General features: G+C 42.0%; 1 protein-coding gene across 12 annotated transcripts in view; it reads left to right on the top strand.

The window, feature by feature from the left end:
- NAV2 (neuron navigator 2) overlaps positions 1-18,506 on the top strand; it is a 538,301-nt gene extending 519,795 nt beyond the window's left edge. For all 12 annotated transcript variants that reach the window (XM_060275159.2, XM_088668311.1, XM_035117262.3 and 9 more), the window contains 11 exons: positions 200-353; positions 2,410-2,569; positions 3,846-3,946; positions 5,459-5,554; positions 6,889-7,057; positions 9,346-9,581; positions 10,757-10,911; positions 11,860-12,128; positions 12,582-12,700; positions 16,480-16,683; positions 17,918-18,506. In XM_060275159.2, coding sequence (XP_060131142.2) covers positions 200-353; positions 2,410-2,569; positions 3,846-3,946; positions 5,459-5,554; positions 6,889-7,057; positions 9,346-9,581; positions 10,757-10,911; positions 11,860-12,128; positions 12,582-12,700; positions 16,480-16,683; positions 17,918-18,043 — 1,789 coding nt within the window. In that variant the 3' untranslated portion in view covers positions 18,044-18,506. The remainder of the gene's footprint in view (positions 1-199; positions 354-2,409; positions 2,570-3,845; positions 3,947-5,458; positions 5,555-6,888; positions 7,058-9,345; positions 9,582-10,756; positions 10,912-11,859; positions 12,129-12,581; positions 12,701-16,479; positions 16,684-17,917) is intronic.
- The last annotated feature ends 1,086 nt before the right edge of the window (positions 18,507-19,592 follow it).

Here is a 19,592-nt window from a genome sequence, read left to right as displayed (position 1 = left end):
TCATCATACTTTTTTTTTCCTTGGGCAGGCTGAGACCATTCCTAATGATAGCCCCCCCCCCTCATCTCACCATTTTTGCCAAGTCCCCCCGAACAAACAAAAATCTGGTTGAAAGCAGAGCAATGTTAATTTTTGCTAACGTTCAGAATTTCTGCTTCTCAAGCTCTTCAGTGAACGGCTCATTATTATCTTTCCCCAGGATTTCAGAATGTATCGATAGTGAAGCGGAAACGGTCATGCAGTTGCGAAATGAGCTGAGAGACAAAGAGATGAAGCTAACCGATATCCGTTTGGAGGCCCTCAGCTCCGCCCACCAACTTGACCAACTTCGGGAAGCTATGAACAGAATGCAGGTAGGAAGGAACTGCAGCACCACACATGCAAACTTTAGAAAAGCCCCGTTGGGCTTGCTTAGCCAAGCATCCTCACAAACAGGGTCAAAGAGATGCCTGTGGGAACCCCCCAAGCAGGACCTGAGTGCAACATCACTCTCCCTGCTTGCAATTCCCAGCAGATGGCATTCAGAGGCATACTGACTCCCAAAGCATTATTTTGTCCCTCCTGAACTGTCCAGCATTCTCCTTCATTTTATGAGAGAGGGAGAAAAACGTTTCTATATGCACTTTTTCCACACCTTGCATCATGTTACGAACCTCTATCAGGGCTCCTTTTTTAAAAAATGCTGAAAAATCCTGCTATGTCTTATTTTATGGCTACGTCTTATTTTTGGAGAAACAGGGTAGTTAGGAGGGATCCTTTCCAAGCATCTCACTACCCGCTTTTGTTTTAACCGCCCTGAACAGTTGGGTACCCCCAACAAAACTTGGTTACCTCACTTCTCTCTCCTAACTCCATATAATCTATGGAAAGTTAAAAAGCACAATTCCCAATACCAATCCTCAGGGAACTACACTTCCTATATATATCTCCATTGGGGAAATTGTCCATTTATTTTTACTCCGTGATTCCTATTTTTTATTCAGTTGTTACTGATCCACATCAACACACACATCTACATGCTAAACCTAAAATTAGAGCTTCTCTGTAAAGATTTTAACATAACACTATATTTTTCATTCCAGAGCAAATGCCAAGGCAAGACCCTTGAGCCATGCTCATTAAAGTTGCTGCTAATTGTCACCAATGGGTGTGGATGGGCCATAGGGCGGGGCAAGGTGGTCACTCTTTGGTTGCATTCTGCCATGAAGATATAGATATTATACATCCCCACATATCTGTCATTTCCGCTTCATAAATCTGGCTCTTCGATCCCACCGTTTTAATTATAATTCATTTACTGTATTACCCTCCCCTAAGGTTTTATTTTATAATGGTTTTATCTTATTCGTAGATTTTTAATTTTAAAATTGAATTTTAACATTGTATTAATCTGTTGTTTTAACTGAATTGTTTCTTTTATATTTGTGTTGATATTATTTGTTGTTAGCCGCCCTGAGCCCGGTCTTGACTGGGAAGGGCGGGGTATAAATAAAAATTATTATTATTATTATTATTATTTTACTTGCAGAGTTTATGGTTTTGATATTCATTCAACATCGGTGTTCAAAGTGACATCCAAACATATATTAAAACTTTGAAAATGTTCTGAAAACAATAATACCAAAAAACCATATAAGCAGCAGAGTAGAACCACACCCATCATCAGAAAGCCCATTCAAAGCAAGACTTCTCTGAAGTTAACTTCTCTTTCAGACACATAGCTGCCAAGTTTTCCCTTTTCAGCATAAGGGAATTTCCCTTTAAAAAAGGGATAACTTGGCAGCTATGCTCAGACGTGGTGGACTTTTGGTGCATCTCTGTTGTGCTTTTGGGCCTTGTTACATGGAAATGTGAGAGCCAGTGTGGTGTAGTGGTTAGAGTGCTGGACTAGGACCTGGGAGGCTAGAGTTCAAATCCCCATTCAGCCTTGAAGTTAAGTGGCTGAGAGACAGAGAGAGACAGAGAGTGCACAACAGCCACCACATCACTCAGAAAGAAAAAACAGTACAGCTGCAATAAGTGCAGAGATCCCTGCAGGTCTCATTACAATGCAAAGAAGATTGCCATGAAAACTTTATCAGCTCTCATGTGTAATTTTGCCTGATTGGGGGAAGATTGGCTGTGGGAAAGCCAAGGTGAGGGGATGGATAAAGTGGGGAAGGCTGGTCTACCAGCAAAGCTTGAAAAGGAAACAACATTGATTGAAAGTTGTTGGGGATAGTGAGAGACAGTAGATCAGCTGGCAAGCTCTCTCTCTCTCTCTCTCTCTCTCTCTCTCTCTCTCTCTCTCTCTCTCTCTCTCTCTGTGTGTGTGTGTGTAAAAGAGGTTTTTATCTCTGTGTATAAAAAAAGCTGAAAGGGCATGCACCTTCCATTCCCTTTACCGGCTGTTTTCTTGTTCTAATCTAGAGTGAGATCGAGAAACTAAAAGCAGAAAATGACCGGCTGAAGTCGGAAAATCAAGGCAGCTGCAGCAGGGCCCAATCTCAGGTTTCCATTTCATCTTCTCCAAGGCAGTCCATGGGTCTTTCCCAGCACAGCCTGAACCTCACAGAGTCAGCGAGTCTTGGTGAGTACATGTAAAGGGCAGCCGACAGGTTTTATCCTGTAGCCATAAATAAATAATAGCTGTAAATAATCGCTGATGGCTAAGGTGTGAAGGTGGAAGGGCTGGGATAAACCATTCCATTACAATATCATTGGCAGCTGTATTGCACTTTGAAGCGTAGCATTCCAGCTATGACTTCAGGTGTGCAAAATCATGTTCGGAGTCAGTTTAATTGGACCCATTTGCCAAAGTAAAATTTCTTTCGAGAGAAAACGCTGTTAATTTTTCTGTGGTCTTCCCTCATTTCTTCCACGTCTGTTCCAGATTGCGAGAGGAATGTCTTTCCGTTATTTCAGGTCTGACATACATTCAAAGAAGTGTGCGCTTCACAATTTCGAAAGCACCAAACTTGGCAGCGTTCACAGAATCAAGCAATTAAAAATCTAATTATCCAAAGCAAGCAACTGTTTGAAAGTTTGTGTAACATAGACACATGCATCTGCACTTTTCTTGGTGCATAGTTTTCATCTATAAGGGCTGGAGTAGACACAGCCTTGCATATATTCACAAAAAGAGTAATACTGTAGGGCAGGCATCCCCAAACTTCGGCCCTCCAGATGTTTTGGACTACAATTCCCATCATCCCTGACCATTGGTCCTCTTAGCTAGGGATCATGGGAGTTGTAGGCCAAAACATCTGGAGGGCCGCAGTTTGGGGGTGCCTGCTGTAGGCTTTGAGATTTTTTTGTAGCAGGGTAAATCAAGACCATGCCCTCCCATATGAACCTGCCACTTAAGTTTACAAATTAAGATCTGCTTCAGAGGCCCTGCTATTTGTCTCACCACTAGGAGAGATTAGGTTGACTTCATCTTTCTTTAGTTGTGGGTGGGTCCTTAAAACTTAATTGTTCCACACAAAGCTTTTGAATGTCACTTGTTTTACTTTCTCTCTTCAAAGGTGATTCTTATCCCCACATTTGTTCTCAATCTGTTTGTCATTGTCTTGGGTTGTACCCAATGCTAGTCCTACTCAGAGAAGACCCACTGAAATTAATAGGCATAACTAACTCAGGTCTTATTAATTTCAGTGGGTCCACTCTTAGTAGAATTAGATCAGTTTAGGGTTGTATGTAAAAAAGAAAGTTACAAATTTAAAACTTTTAAGCAGCTCGGGGACCCTTTTTGAGCTGAAAGGCGACTCTTAAATTATTTTCTAAATGAAATAAATAACCATATGAGCATATTTTCCCAGTTCACCATTTGTAACTAAAAAATAAATTGTGTTTGCTGTCCACAGACATGCTGTTGGATGACCCCAGCGATGGTTCTTCTCGAAAAGAAGGTGGCAGGCATGTCAAAATAGTTGTCAGTTTTCAGGATGAAGTTAAATGGAGAGAAGTGAGTTATGTGTGGAGTTTGCTTTTCACCTTTTCCCATTCCACAATATCAGAGACTAGGTCTGTTAGCATGCTACGTAGACTAAAGTTTTTGCAAGGAAACCCACATTGTTCACTATTTTAAGTATTTTTGTCACTTGAAGTCCTATCTGTAGTCTGAAGCAATGCAGTCAAGACTCAGGTTTTGTCACTACTTTGCTTCTAGGAAATGACTGGTGACCCAATGGCTGATCATAAGAATAATGTTATGCTTAAATTAATGGAAGGTTAAAGAAACTGCTTGAAGCATACAAAAAAGGGTTTAGCGCAGGAACAGAGAAGAGGATCCGGCCAGTAGACCAGATCCTGAACTCCTCCAACCCCTGGAGACCCATTTTGGCTGACCACCTGTCACTCACTTGATTTCAGGTGAAACAACTTCAAAATCAATCTCTTCAGGGCTTGCTGTAAGGCAAGCCTTTGATCAGCTGCATGAAAAAGTTCCGCTCGTGGGGAGAGCAGAACTACAGAATACTCCAAAGAGTGGGAAATCTACAGAAATAAATTGTATGCAATATTAGTCATACTCTGAGTAATCCCATTGAAATGAATGGACATGATTAACCTAGGTCAATTCATTTCAATGGGTCTGCTCTGTTGAAACTTTATTTTAGTGGGTTGCATCCAACTATTTCCTTAGTTTTCAAAGAACTAAGAAAAAAAGGACTCTCCAACCCCAGAAGTACTTCCATTCTCAAAAGATCAGCTTTGGCCTGGTTCCCACTAGGACCTTTTCCTTTATCACTGCTTCTAATTGGATGAATATGCATGGAGTTCTAGTCTAGACACAGTGCCAGCAGCCATGGATGTTGTGAAGTCCAGACCTGCTAGCACCCTAGGAACTTGGCATGAATGAAAGAGAAATTGAACCAAACATGCTTAGCTTTGAGGAAATAGATTTTCAAGATCTGTCTTGTGTGAGCTGAAACATGCCCCATGGCCTTTCTCCTGTTCACTGGTTTTAAATTAACTTTTAAAATAAACATTACTAGTGACGAGTGATCCAAGACCTAGATCAGGTGCAGGGTAATGAGAGAGGCACCTGTCTATCTGCAGAACTCGCCTGCTAGGTTTTAGAAATTAGGTTTCCTAAATTAGTGGATTATGGAAATGCTCTGGATATAATTCTGGTCATAATTCAACAAATTTTACAACTCCCCCCAATATATTTCAGTTAGCAAAGTGGTTAAATAGACTGTACTAGTGTTTAGGAACTTGGCACATAATTTGACGAGGTGCCAATGAACATACAGAATTATTTGTGTCTAGGTTCTGCCCTATTTGCATGGGAAATCACCAGTGTATATGTTTTCCAAGTCACAGAATAGTTCAGGTTTGCAATGGCACACATCTAGGGGTTATGTCTTAGCCCAGGGATGTACACCGAAGTAGCTTGGATGATGGTGAAATAATTATATAGTGCTGCAGCATCACCAGCATTTGCCTTTCTTTTAACATATTTGTATACCTTTAGGATTCCAGGCCGCGCCTCTTCCTTATAGGCTGCATAGGCGTCAGTGGAAAGACCAAATGGGATGTTCTCGATGGCGTTGTTAGAAGGCTGTTTAAGGTGAACATTGTTATTTTTGTTACTTCAAACAACTTTGATAGCTTTGAAAGCTATTTTTTATTTAGGCAGAAAACTATTCTGACAGGTTCCTTTGCTGCATCAGTTTAAATTGAGGCTTCCCCAAGACCTGATGTACTGCAGCTTGTAAAACATACTAACTTGAGCATCATATTTCTCTTCGTTGTATACATAATTTTTGTACACCGTGTATAATGTAGGCTTTTGAAAAGTCATTAAGTACTGGCTGCAGTGCTAAATAATCTTATTTCAACAATCCGAGCTTTAAAAAAAAAAGTCAAAAGAGAAGACCAAACACACAATGTATATCTGGTCATATGGTACATCCTTCTTGACCACTGCATCCTCCTGGCTCCAGAGATTCAAATGCCAACTGAGGATATGCAAGACCTGTACTTCCATTGTAATATGCAGCGTGGCAACTGACACTTTTCCTCTGATACTTGTGATATGACATCACTGAAGGAAGAGGCTTCATGCATTATGCCATAGCCTGAAAAGGAGGAATTTAAGAAATACCTTGCTGGGTGAAGCCAAAATTCCACCTAATCCATTCTTTCCCACCAGTGGGTCCACATATGTTGTTGAACCACTCCTCCCATCATTTCTAAAGCTTTTGCTGGCTGTAGCTGATAGGAGCTGGGAGTCCAAGAACATTCAAGGACTCAGCATCCGGGAAACACCTTGTCCAAAAGTAGCCTGCCAGATGCCTCTGAAAGTTCACAACCAGGGTTGGGAGATGACAACATCCCCTGTTGCTGTTTTTGTCCAGCACCTGGCCTCTTTTCATAATGTGTCTTCACATGTGTCTGCACCTCTTAATTTAAATATATAGTGGTACCTCGGTTTAAGTACACAATTGGTTCCAGAAGTGTGTACTTAACCTGAAGCGAACTTAAGTAATGGAAAGTGGATTAATCCGTTCCAGACAGGTCTGCGGAGTACTTAAACTGAAAGTACTCAAACCGAAGCGTACTTAAACCAAGGTATGACTGTACAATGCATATACAATACATTTCACATAGAAAAGACCTATATTAACTCTCTTACATGGAAACTGGGTATAGTACTAGTGCAACAAGTACTGAAATTTCTGGTGGGTCTGCTGATACGCTGTGTGGCTTTTGCATATCTCTTGTTACCCTTTCCCTCTCTTTACTCTTGGAGTAAGATAGACTTTGGGTTTGCCTTTCTTCATTGCACAAATTAGTTCGTTTTCAAAATGAAAAATGTCATTAGTTGTGGAATTTCAATATTAGGGAACCAAGACGCTTGAAGATAAGGTTGATGTCTTATTTTCTACTTTCCTTTCACAGGAATACATCATTCACGTTGATCCTGCGAGTCAGCTAGGGTTGAACTCAGACAGCGTCCTGGGATACAGCATTGGGGAAATTGTTCGCAAAAATAGCATGGAGACACCTGAGCTGCTTCCCTGTGGCTATCTGGTTGGTGAAAACAATACCATATCGGTGACTATCAAAGGTAAATTATAGGTGATCCATTTGTTACTGTTCTTTGTAATTACAGGTCTTGCCAGGCGTTGGAGAAACCTCAGAGGAGCAAGGGACATTTTCATGAGTTTCTTTCTTCTTCCTATCCTTTTCATGTCTTTGAGTGAAAAGTTGCAAATGAAGAAGCATTCACGTTCACTGACATTAGGGTGGTTGCATAAAAAGAGGGATGGGGATCTTACACCTTGGAACAGCTGTATAGAAGATGAAATTTCAGCCAGTATTTTTGCTTGTTTGTAATTGTTGACTATCAGGCAAGCTTCGCCTGCTGAAGTTTATGTATATTTCAAGTTATTTAGGCATTTCAAGAACTACACTAATGCTGGATTATAAGAGTTAGTTTATAGTTACATATATTTTTATAAGTCGTTTCATGGTAACATTTCTACCTTCCAGATATACAGCTGTTCATACAAATGTTTAAGCTTGATAATTTTTAGCAGGTGATAAACATTCCATCCCAGCTGAAGTTCCATCTGCGGGAATTTAAGAATTGCTGACCTTTTTCACAGTCAATTCTCCCTGCTGACATTGCTTGTATCCTCTCCCCCCCCCCCCGGTGGAAGTTTTTCTGCCAGAAAACATAACACTCCCTCTAATATTAAACTTTGGCAGCAAATGCCAGCAGCTATGTAGTCAAAACACAGCCACTAAGAAACAGAAGGGAAGTATCAATATGCTCAGAAGAACCCCTTGGTTTACAGAAATATGTCTGCAGATACATTTTGAAACAAAAAGGTATAGAGGAAGAAAATATTTTTAAAGCTGAGAGAGAACCACCACTACTCCGGGGTAACCATGAAATATTGAATATCAGTTGGAGGGAGGGGTAACCTACAGAAAAGGGGCAATAGAACAGATTGTCCTGGCTAGCTAGAACCCTGCCATGGCTAGTTGAAATTCTTAACAGGAACAATCCACACTGCAATGTTTTTGTTGTAGTCTCCCTTGTTTATCCCATAATGTACAAAACAAGTTTCAACGTATCACTTGGTTTTTCAGGGGAAACAGAAGTATTTTGAATTCAGGGGAAGTTTTTATGGGGTGGAGGCAGGAATGCTGTTTTAAAGTGAGCAAAGTGGGGCATATGCATACACTTTGAGGACTGTACTTATTTACATGGCAATCATAGTAAATGTATAGAATCTGGAAGCATGGAGAATCTCCCCTCTTGAGCCTTGGCTTCTTAGAGCTAGTCTAAGGGGAGTGACTATGTGGGTCCAGGAAGTGATCGGTGCTTCATTGGAAGTACCATCCACCTTGATGGAGGCACTGGTGTGTTCCCTCCTGTAAACCTAGAAGTACATAACAATTATCTATGTGTCACGATCTGGGTTACAGGCAGTTAAAGTCCCAGCTTGGTACATTGGGACCGGGGTGGAGGTCGGGAAGCAGGAATCAGCAGTCCAGGGGTCAGGAAGCCAAGGGTCCAAGAGTCAGGATATCAGAAGTCAGGAAACTGAAGCACAGCTAGGTGAGTAGCATGTTGCTGTGGCAAAGAGCCAGAGGGAAATGCTGGTCTTATATACCCCTCCCGGCCCTTGCCACCAGGTGCTGCGAGTCTTCTGTCAAGCCTCACCTGTGTGGCTGCGCCTTGCCCTTCCAGGTCAAACTCAGGAAGGCCCCAGTCCTGCGAGGCCCTACCGGTCACAGGGCCTGGCTCCTGCATGCACTCCTAACAAGATGTTTTGGAACTACAACTTCCATCATCCCTGGCTAACAGGACCAGTGGTCAGGAATGATGGGAATTGTAGTCTCAAAACATCTGGAGGGCCGAGTTTGCCTATGCCTGCTTTAGATATTTGAAGATGGCTATCAGATCTCCTCTCCTCCTCTTAACCAGGCTAAACTCCTTCAACTATTCCTCATAAGCTTGATTTCCAGCCCCTTGATAATCACAGGACTTCAGGTGTGGTCTGGCCATGGCGGATAGATTGAAGCTGAATCCTTATCAGACAGGTGTATTAAATATCCTCAGTTCTGAGAGGGGGGAAGCAGCTTGTTCTGGACAGAGTTGCACTCCCCTGAAGTGAGCAAGTTTAGGAAAGCCAATCCAGACACGTAGATGTTGATGTGTTTTAATCTAATTTATGGTTGGTTTTAATTATATTTAAATGGTTTTTCTTATAATTTAAATAGTTGTTGTAAACCACTTAGAGATCGTGCTACAATAAAGTGGTCTATAAATTTTCTTAAATAAAATTCTGGAGATAACTTTTAGTTCTTAAGTTTTGAGTGCCATGTCTTCTGTTGTTACAGGGATTGCAGAGAATAGTTTGGACTGCCTGGTCTTTGAGTCCCTGATCCCCAAGCCTATTCTGCAGCGCTATGTGTCACTCTTAATGGAGCACAGGAGAATCATCTTATCTGGCCCAAGTGGCACAGGAAAGAGCTACCTAGCCAATCGTCTGTCAGAGTACATGGTCCTTAGAGAGGGCAGGGAGCTGGCTGATGGTGCTATTGCAACATTTAACGTGGATCACAAGTCCAGTAAGGTGAGTATTCATATAATTGACTTGCCCCCCCCCAAAGTTTACTATTTACAAATCAAAATAATTTGTTCCTGAGCAGCAGATTGGTGCGATAAAGGCCCTAATACCTGTCTTGGCAGGCATGCAGGTGACACTCTTCTTGTAGGGTGAGCTGATGTTTCTTCTAGGTGGGATCTGAAGGACTCTAATCTTAGGAGACACCCATGAACTCCCCAGCATGAAATCAACCAGGCAGTCATTTTATTTGTATGCTGCCTTTCCAACATTAAAACCATGCTCAAGGCGGCTTACAACGTATAAAAAAATTACATAACTACAAACATAACAAATGGAGCCAGATTTCCACATAAATCATAAAATCCGAAATAACGATACAAAGAAATAACAGCAGCAACAACAACCGCACCCCAACAAAAAGCCCTCAATGATACCTCGGCCTAAGATTCTGTTCAGCAGCCTTAGCTTTTATAGCTGGAGTCAGTCAGAGCCCTGCCCTCCCAGGCCATGTGGAAAAAGGCCTGCAAGAGGACCACTTTTTCTGTCTAGTGAAGAATAGTATTCAGTTACTAAATAATGTCCTCCCAGGAGTCCTCCATTTTGTGATGCTGAGCCTGTGTCCTGTGCAATGACATTCTTGGACCTGGTAGCTTTCTGTAGAAGGCTTTGTACAGAAAAGTAGTTGATACCGTGGTGGCTTTACCTGGCCAAACCTGCCAATCCCAATTTTGTTACCTGCATCCTGTCATGCAGCGTATGCTTTTCATGATCCTGGCTCCCCCCTGTCCCCAGAGACCACCTCTCGTTACATGATCACTTCAAGAGAGATCTGTTAATGCCTACAGAGGCAATCTCAATTCTTTGGGAGTATCGGGGGACATCTCTGAACTGCCCCCAGAATGAAAGAGGACCACCTTTTCCTGTCGCGTGTTAAATGGCATTTAGTGGGATCATAGTTAGCTTTTCAATTAAGATTCTGAGCCAGATGTCAATTTGTCCAAGCTATTATACGCTATATTCTAAAGCTTATTTCTCTTGGGAGAATTTTGGCCCTGTGTATTTTGCTATCACACCCTTAACAGAAGACTGCTCTACCACTGAATCCAGCCACTTTCATTTCTTTCAAGATCTTCAAAAGAAATGTCTGAAAGCCAATTTTCTCTTTTGCATCTGCATCACAGGAACTCCGCCAATACCTCTCCCACCTTGCTGACCAATGTAATAGTGAAAACAATGCCGTGGAGATGCCTCTTGTGATCATCCTGGACAACTTGCACCATGTCAGCTCCCTGGGAGAGATCTTCAATGGGCTCTTGAACTGCAAGTACCACAAATGGTAACAGCATGTCCTGCCTCAAACTTTCATGAAAGGAAAGTGCGTTTGCTGCAGGAGCATTCCTTGGGACTTGACCTGGCTGGATCCAACTCATTAGTTGCTCGTGATACTGTTGAAATCAGACATGAAAAATTAGCCATGGCTTAGTTCCCATTGAGATCAGTGGGATTTAACTGACGTGACCTAATTTAGGGCGTAATCCAAACTCCCCAATACCACCAGCAGTGTGGCTTTACAGAGCAGCAAGACCACTGTCTCATCCTCAGCCCTTTCAGTCATGGCAGCAGAAGGTGAAGGGGCCAGGATAATTCAAGGCCATGCTGTTTTCAATGACATTAAGATTTGCTCGGAATCCAGTGGTTCCTGCGCTTGCTCAGCCTCATCCAGTTCTGAGGCTTTCTGATGGCTCATGCCTGTGAAGACCCCAGTATGGGGCCTCCTGACCACCAGCATGTTCATCAGGAGGCTGGTTGAGCCAGGAAAGCTTGGTGGAGGGACATCTCTGCCTACTCCAAACCACCACCCCAGCCTGGCATGGGGGTTGATTTTTTCTGCCCATCTTGGTCCAACCCAGAATAAATAAAATGTATAAGACCCATAACCAAAGATTTAGTAGGCTGATGGGTTAGTTGATATTAAAATGTGAAATTTATCCACCCTGTGTGATTGTGCAGTAATTTTTTTCCATTATTCATTCACAGATTCTGTAATATTTATCAACCATCTGTTTATTAAGCAGATGGAATGTTCTGTAAAATCACAGACACTCTCAGCCAATACTGTGGGAGGGATGGAGAGGTCTGATCAATGTTGTTTAGGAATAGTTTTCCTTCACATGCCAGTGGTAGTAGCAAAAAAGTAGATCATGTGATTACTTAAAGGTTTTCTGTTCTTTTTTTACATACTGTATTTTCTAGACATTAATACTGACTGATCTGTTTCCCACAGTCCCTACATTATTGGAACTATGAACCAGGCAACTTCCTCTACACCAAACCTTCAGCTCCACCACAACTTCAGATGGGTGCTGTGTGCCAACCACACTGAGCCAGTCAAGGGCTTTCTTGGCCGTTTCTTGAGAAGAAAGCTCATTGAAACAGAGATTGGTGGCCGTATGAGAAATGCGGAACTAATTAAAATTATAGACTGGATTCCCAAAGTCTGGCAGCATCTCAACAAGTTCTTAGAGGCCCACAGCTCTTCAGATGTTACTATTGGTGAGAACTCAGAATTATCTGTAGAGCTCTTGACTCATTTCTAAATACTTGGTCAAGAACATAGATTTCATCTACTCTACATAAGATAATAGTTTACTTCTTCCTTAGTGTCCTAATTACATTAAAAACGAGAACTTTATGAGGCATGGAATCAGATACATTACGCTTTTTGTTATAATGTGAACCCTATAAAAATAGGCTGTGTCCAAACTATTGAGAGAGCTTGATTTTACATGCCTGCTCACTAAAGATGCCATAGCAAATGTTCAACTTGTAGATAAATCCTAGTCTATTATTATGGGTTAATTGGCTCCTTTGTTGATGCAGTGCTTTATCCTACATGTACATTTCTTTCTCCTCTCTTGTCATTTTTTACTTGATGTTGTGGCTGTAATTCAATCCATATTAACCAAAGAAGCTTGGCATATGTAACCTTTCCCTTTTTTCTCACAGGTCCACGACTCTTCCTCTCCTGCCCTATTGATGTTGACGGTTCTAGGGTTTGGTTTACTGACCTGTGGAACTACTCTATTGTTCCCTACCTTCTTGAGGCTGTCAGAGAAGGGCTACAGGTAAGGAGCTTGCATATGAACTACACCTACTCCAAGCATATGGGCATGGGGGAATGACAGATACAGCACAACCTAGGTCTTCACGTCTCATTTATTGGTTTTGTTTTACTACCCCACCTTTCCTTCAAGGAACTCAAGGCGGTGTAGATGCTTCTCTTCCTATTTTATCCTCACAACAACTCTGGGAGGTAGCTTAGGCTGAGAGGCCATGACCAGCCCAAGATCCCCCCCCCCGGTGCATTTTATTTGCTTGGATTTTAACCCTGGTCTCACAGGTACCAGCCCAATCCTCTAACCACACCACACTGTCTCTCCTTCAAGCTGATCACAGCCCACCAACCATTTAATAGCCTGACAGGAGCTTGGCAAACCCAAGTATGCCTCAGAAGCTTGTGAGGGAACTCTCCCTATGAGAGCCTTAATGTTGGGCGAACTCTCGGCAACCAGTCCCCAACAGGCATGGAAAACAAGAGTATTTCCTTCCTCCACTTTTGACATTGTTTTGGCTTTTGGAGTCACGGGTTATGCAGACATGTATTAATGCTTTCTTTAGCCTGGAAAGGAATTGCACCAATACCCAGTGGGTTAGACCTAGACTTGCTGGGAACACAACTCTGTTAACAGGACTCATCTACTGGAGGAAAGCGGTTTTCACCAATTCCTCCTGCAGCCCTCTTTATGCTCTGTTGGGCAACACTCGGCAACCGTGTTGGAGCCTCCACTTCTGCTAACTAAATCAGCCTTTCTTTTCATGCAAGCACATGTCTGGAGCTATCTCACTACATTTATTACTATCTTTTTAAGAACACAGTATTCATTGCATTGGAGTAAGATGTGGGGAAAGGGCACTTCTCTCTGCAATTCAAGTAGTTTTGTTTGCCTTCTTATCATTCAGAAGAACAAAGCAAAAGCAATGTAATTAAACTAGCTGTAACATTTTTGTAAAGGTTTTTTTAAAAAGAAAAAAGAAATATAAAATTCCTTTATGGTGCTTTAGGGGTCATTAAAGTGATTTAGGAGTCTTTTAGGACTGATTGAACTGATAGTGCTTAGTATCTTATTACAAGTTCTAATTGTTCAGCAGTTTCAAGCAGCTCAGACAACACTGCTATTGTTATCTCAGCCAGCATATCTGTGAAACAAGCATGATAACTGCTGGTGACTCTGCATCTTAATCTATTTTGTGTTTCATGTTCCCATCCTCAACAAGTCGGTAACCATCTCAGTCTTGTAAGAAAGGACACCATTTGCTGCTGATTGTTTCCCATAAGAATGTATGGGGATGCCTGTGGTTTTTCAGTGTCATAACTTGCTGGATGCACGGTGATCTGAAAGCATATTTCAGACACTTAAATGGCCTTGAATAAAGAAGAAAAAAAGGGGAAATAGTGTGATAAAGTTAAGGTTAAATAACCTTAACTTTAAGATTTAAGATATTATTCCACATTTTTGGGAAAAGAGACTTGAAAGTGGAACTTTAGTTTTATAAGCATCCATTTGCCAGGTTGAGTCTCTGTCTTTGGAGCAGAAATCCTCTTCTCTCCTTGTTCCACCTGGTGTCCTATGCTTCATGGTGGGTTCCTCTGACATACCATTTGGTTGAGTGAGAGTCCCTGATTTTGGATTACATGGCACCACCTAGCGGGCAAATTTGCTCAGTAACCATTTGGTGTGCTCTCAGAATGAAGTGTGAATTCTGTTAATTATTTACTTAATAAATACACACCCTGCTTTCTGAGAAATCTCTACAAAGCATATTTCACTGCATATATAATAGTTTTATTTCATACGTATTGTAATGTTTGTACAACAATTCTGGATAGAGAAAAAAATATACTTTGTAACAACACCATGCTATATAGGTTCCTAAATGTTGTCAAATCAGATATGTCCTACAGAAGCTTCAAACTGTTAGAATCCAATGGTAGCAAAATACGTAGACAGGGATTCCATCTACCTCAAGTGTGTGGTTCAATATTTCCCCCTCTTGTGTTTCTAAACGCCTTAGTCAAGAGAATGTTCACCATAATATATATATATATATATATATATATATATATATATATATATATATATAGACACTAATGGCCACATGAATAAATGTACCACCCGATATTTGTTTTAACTAATTGACTGGCGCGAAGGAAGACTGTTGAGAGCTCCCCAGTTAAAATTTAACACTTGGGTTATAAAAGAGATGAATAGGAATAGGAGCATTTATGTTCGTCATGTAACCCACTGCAGTCATGGGTTCCTCTTGAAATCTCTATGCCTGGAACGTTAATGACATTCTAATGTTCTCATAATGCATCTTTGTTCCCTGTGGGGTGGGCCTGCTTAATGTTCCACCGTGTGAGCTGTCAGAACAGAGAAGTATAGCAAGTGAAAAACAATCCCCCAAAGGGCAGCCGCCTTAAACTCTGTATTACAAGCATGAAAACATGAGCATTCATTTTCCTCTAGAAACCACTTTCTGTAACATCAGCTTTCATCTTGCTCAAATGGTTTTGGCTGGCCCAAGACGCTGCGTGTAAATACATTCACAAAAAAGCCATGGCTCCACAGAGCAGGGTTTGTAGTGTCTTTTTGCAAGCTACAGTCAAATCAAACTGCCTCTTCAAAGTGGCGAGGGCATGCGTGTTTGATTGAAGTCAAAGACTAAAATGTGTGGAATCACCTGTTCCTTGGGAGCTTTTTGGCACCAAAGCAGGGGAAGTTTGCCAAGCACTGAACTGCAGTTCTTTGATGACTTTGAAGCCAAACATTCAAGCAAACAGTTTGGCAAGGGCACTTCTGAAGCTTTAACCACATTTGGTCTAAAAGGACAGGAGATCAGAGAAGCTTCATACCTCTTTTGTTGTTTACAAATTGTCAAAGGAGATGGTTGTCTATCCCTGAGTGCTTCCAGACAACCTGTTTATTGAGCATTCATCCTGATTTGTTTGCAGGGAGATTAGGCAACACAGGCTATTTAAAGATCATTCATTATGAATTGATGGATTTTTTGGGGGGGGCATTGATGACATTTTGTGAAACCAAGTGTTCTCCCACACTTTGCTGTGCATTCTCCTTTTGCTTGCCTCGTTGCACATGCTCAGTTCTCATGAGCTGGCCAGCCCCATTAGTCCTTACTTTCAACTCACACGTACCAAGAGTTCATCCTAGGTACCTGCAACGCATAAAGATTCCATGGTTGCGTGTGATATATGATATCAATGTGTGGTAGGGGCACTTTGGTCCCACCATTCTCATTGAGGAAACCCTCATAAATGTCTGAGGAATCCCAGGCTTTCTCAGGACACAGAAAACCTATGAGAAATGCAGATGCTCGGACACCTCCAAATGCTTGGGAATCACCATTCACTTGCAATGAACAGGCAGCCCAGGAACAGTCAGAGCTTGGTGCTTAAAGGAGGAAGCACACAGAGCTCTGGCTGTTCTTGGCCCAGACATTTTATACACAATGGGAGATTCCTCTTGTGAAATGTTATGACAAACCAAGAGGCTATACCTTAAAGGCCTATATATCCCCACCCCACTCACCATCCTCCACTCCTCCCCCTTTTTTTCTTCCCAGCTTTGTACTGTGTGCAGCACTAATGTCTCGCAGCAAATAAAACTGATCTGTAGAAAACAATTTGAAAAAAGAGGCAATGCACATACTTTTGAAAACTAGGAAATCTTTAATAGAAATTGGTTTTTGTTTTTTTTTAAAAAGGGCCTATATATTGAAAAATCTAATATTTTAATGAAGGGCGACTTCTTGTTCTTGCTTGCAGTTGTATGGAAGAAGAGCACCATGGGAAGACCCTGCCAAATGGGTAATGGACACTTACCCATGGGCAGCCACCCCACAACACCACGAATGGCCTCCTTTGCTGCAACTGCGGCCAGAAGATGTTGGATTTGATGGGTACTCCATGCCTCGGGAAGGTTCAACCAGCAAGCAAGTTCCACCTAGTGATGCCGAAGGAGATCCTCTGGTGAGATTTCTCAGCTGGGCAGCAGCACCATTTTTATTGTGTTGAATGTTGTGTCATTTGGAAGCATTGCGACTTGGTCCAGGAAGACACACGTGGTCTGTATAATGTACACACAAATGACGCCAGTCTAGCCCCATGTGTGGTTTGTGGCTCATCCTTTGTGTTGCAGATGTGATGGTGTCTACTTGGCTTGCAATGTCTGTGTGATTGCTTTGTGTATGCTGTGCTGACCTTAATCGTGTTCCATGAGAGGCATCTCTAAGTTTTGGAGGGAGTAAAACAGTGATTACAAACCACCTTGGAAACTTATCTCAAGGCCATGCCTTCTGCAGATTCTTTCACTGAGCACATTATGGTAATGGTGCCCTTTTCATGTTACAACAGCACCACAGAAGCTGCTTTTTCCATGGATTCATCGGATGGCACTGTTATGTGAGTGGTCTTCCCCAAATGGGCAGGACCAATCACGTGGGACCCAAAATCTGTTATACTCTCAACTGGCTGCAAAAAACAAACAAACCAATACTTCAGCATCAATGACATTGCATGTGACTTGCAAAAAGGCACTTAGATAAGGGGTGGTGAATCTAATCCCCTGAGACAGAATGCATCCCTAACTTGATGCAAGTCTGAGGAGCCAAGAGAGGAGATGGGGGGGACCCCAGGAGAACATCAAAATGAACAGAGCGATGGAAGGGAGGGCCTTTGCAAGCAGTCAGTTCACACTTCCAGCAAGAGCAATCATACCCTCCCCTGGCATCCCACAGAGAAGGGAAAGAAAGGAGTGCGCCCTCGACAAACACTGTTTTTAGCCCTGCCCAACATTGGCATGTGAGCCGCAACAGATCCAACTGTTCCCTGACCCTGCATTGCATGATGCAATGGAGATGGGTAACTTACAACCTCCAGAGTAAGGTTGAAATGTTTGGCATGATCTGCTACTAGGACAGAAGGGTTTTTCTAGCTTGCCCAGCAAGCTAGTTCCATTCCACCCAGCCTAACTCCAATTCTGTGTCCACCACATAGCCACTGCCAGTAGTCCATAAACACCATGGAAGAATTCGTTGCCGAGTCTACCCTGCTTGTGTAGGTGCTGGACTTCTTGTGGCATTGAATACTAACTGTGGGTCTTATGCAACAAGCCGAGCAAGTGCTTAAACAGGCCAATAAATAAATGTGGAAATAGAGCCAGCATTCAGGTAACACTGCTTGTCCTCTTGTGATATTTCCTCAGATGAACATGCTGATGAGATTGCAGGAAGCAGCTAACTATTCAAGCCCGCAGAGTTACGACAGTGACTCCAACAGCAATAGCCATCACGACGACATCCTCGATTCATCTCTGGAATCAACATTATGATGCGAAAATAGCAGAAGTGGGTTATTTCCCATGGTCCACCTCCTGCCTTGCTTAGAAGACATAATCACCAAACCATGAAGATCACTGGTCTTTAGTCCAGCTGGACATCCCAGTATTAGAGCTGCAAGAACAATAGACACTCTATTCCGCCCCTTCTGTTTCTCCCCCAACCACCCCCTTTTCAGTCTCAAATATGGGTGCAGGCAACCCAGTTGATGTTTTTGTATTGTGTTTTTATTTTCCTTGATAATTAGAACTGCACTACTATGTTTTTATTCTTTTCAACATTGCTGTGAGCTCACATGCCTAAGACACTGAATATTTTTCCCCATACCAACAATTACATTAGTCATAGTAATTTGTGGTGGGCGTGGGGGAAGAAGGAACAAAAAAATGCTCACCTACAAAGCTATGAAGTGGAAGAGCTTTGTGCCATGTACTGTCCAGAAAGGGAGGAAAGGGAGTGGATCTTGCCTATGCTGCTTCTGACCAAACTCATTCAGTATTTGCTGAACTTAAACATCATCTTTCAGTCTAACCTCATCTACAGATAGTTCTGGTGCTATAAAATATTTGCTTGCCTTGATAATGTTTCACAAAAGGCAAAGAGCTGAGAAACAGGGAAAACGCACACGCACACATACACACACAAAATTAATTATGGGTGTCCTCTAGTTGGAGATCTGGCTTTCTATGTTTATGTATTTGGTTTTCTTTATATAGGTGCAGATGTGAGGCTTAATACACCCTGAACACAGATGTTGCACATCATTTGCTACTTTTCAGTGGAGCCATGAACCTTTGAGCCACAGCAGCATGTTGTGGACTATGACCATTTTGGCCAGGATTCAAAGTAATGCGTAGGAAAACAAACATACCCAAAGCCTGTGTTTTACTTCCACTTTTTGCTTCAGCAGTTGTCACTGCTGAAAAGGCAAGTGGCTTTTAAAACTAGATTGCAGCTTGTCTTGTCAGGAATAGGATCTGCATCAGGGAAAATTGGAAGCATCACTCCAGTGTGGATTTCATCACCCATGGATGCACATCCCTTCTTTGCATAGCTGCCCATACCTGAAAGGTGAAAACACGCTTAATGAACACAATTCCGGTTTTAGTTACACTGTTACTTAACCCAAACATTTACCAAAATTTTGAGGCAGCAATTGTTTGGCCTTCACACTGCCCAAGTACAATTTTTAACACTTCATCCTCACGCCACAAAATAAACTATTTTTGAAATGTCCTCATTTTCAAAAGCCACTTGTCATGAGGAATGAGAATCCACTGTTTTTCAGAACAACAACTCTAAAGCCTATTTGGACTTGTTAAATCATTTTTATTAAGTCAGGTCTTGAGTAAAGGAGAACTGTGTCTTTAAATATTTTGTTTGTTTGTTTGAAGGGTCGTGTTTTTGAACCTATCTGGTTCTCAGATTCTCCTTTTCCTCCTTGGCCAAACGCACAGAGTAAAGATTCGTGTTTTTTTAATTTTTTAAAAAATATCTTGGTGCTTCTTCTGAGGAACAAGAACACCTCACAAAGAATTGCAC

This window comes from Zootoca vivipara, chromosome 1 (assembly GCF_965207765.1).
Source record: "Zootoca vivipara chromosome 1, rZooViv2.hap1.1, whole genome shotgun sequence".
In the NCBI taxonomy this organism is placed as follows: Eukaryota; Metazoa; Chordata; class Lepidosauria; order Squamata; family Lacertidae; genus Zootoca; species Zootoca vivipara.
Note: the sequence above shows the minus strand (reverse complement) of the source record. Positions and strands in the feature narration are given on the sequence as shown.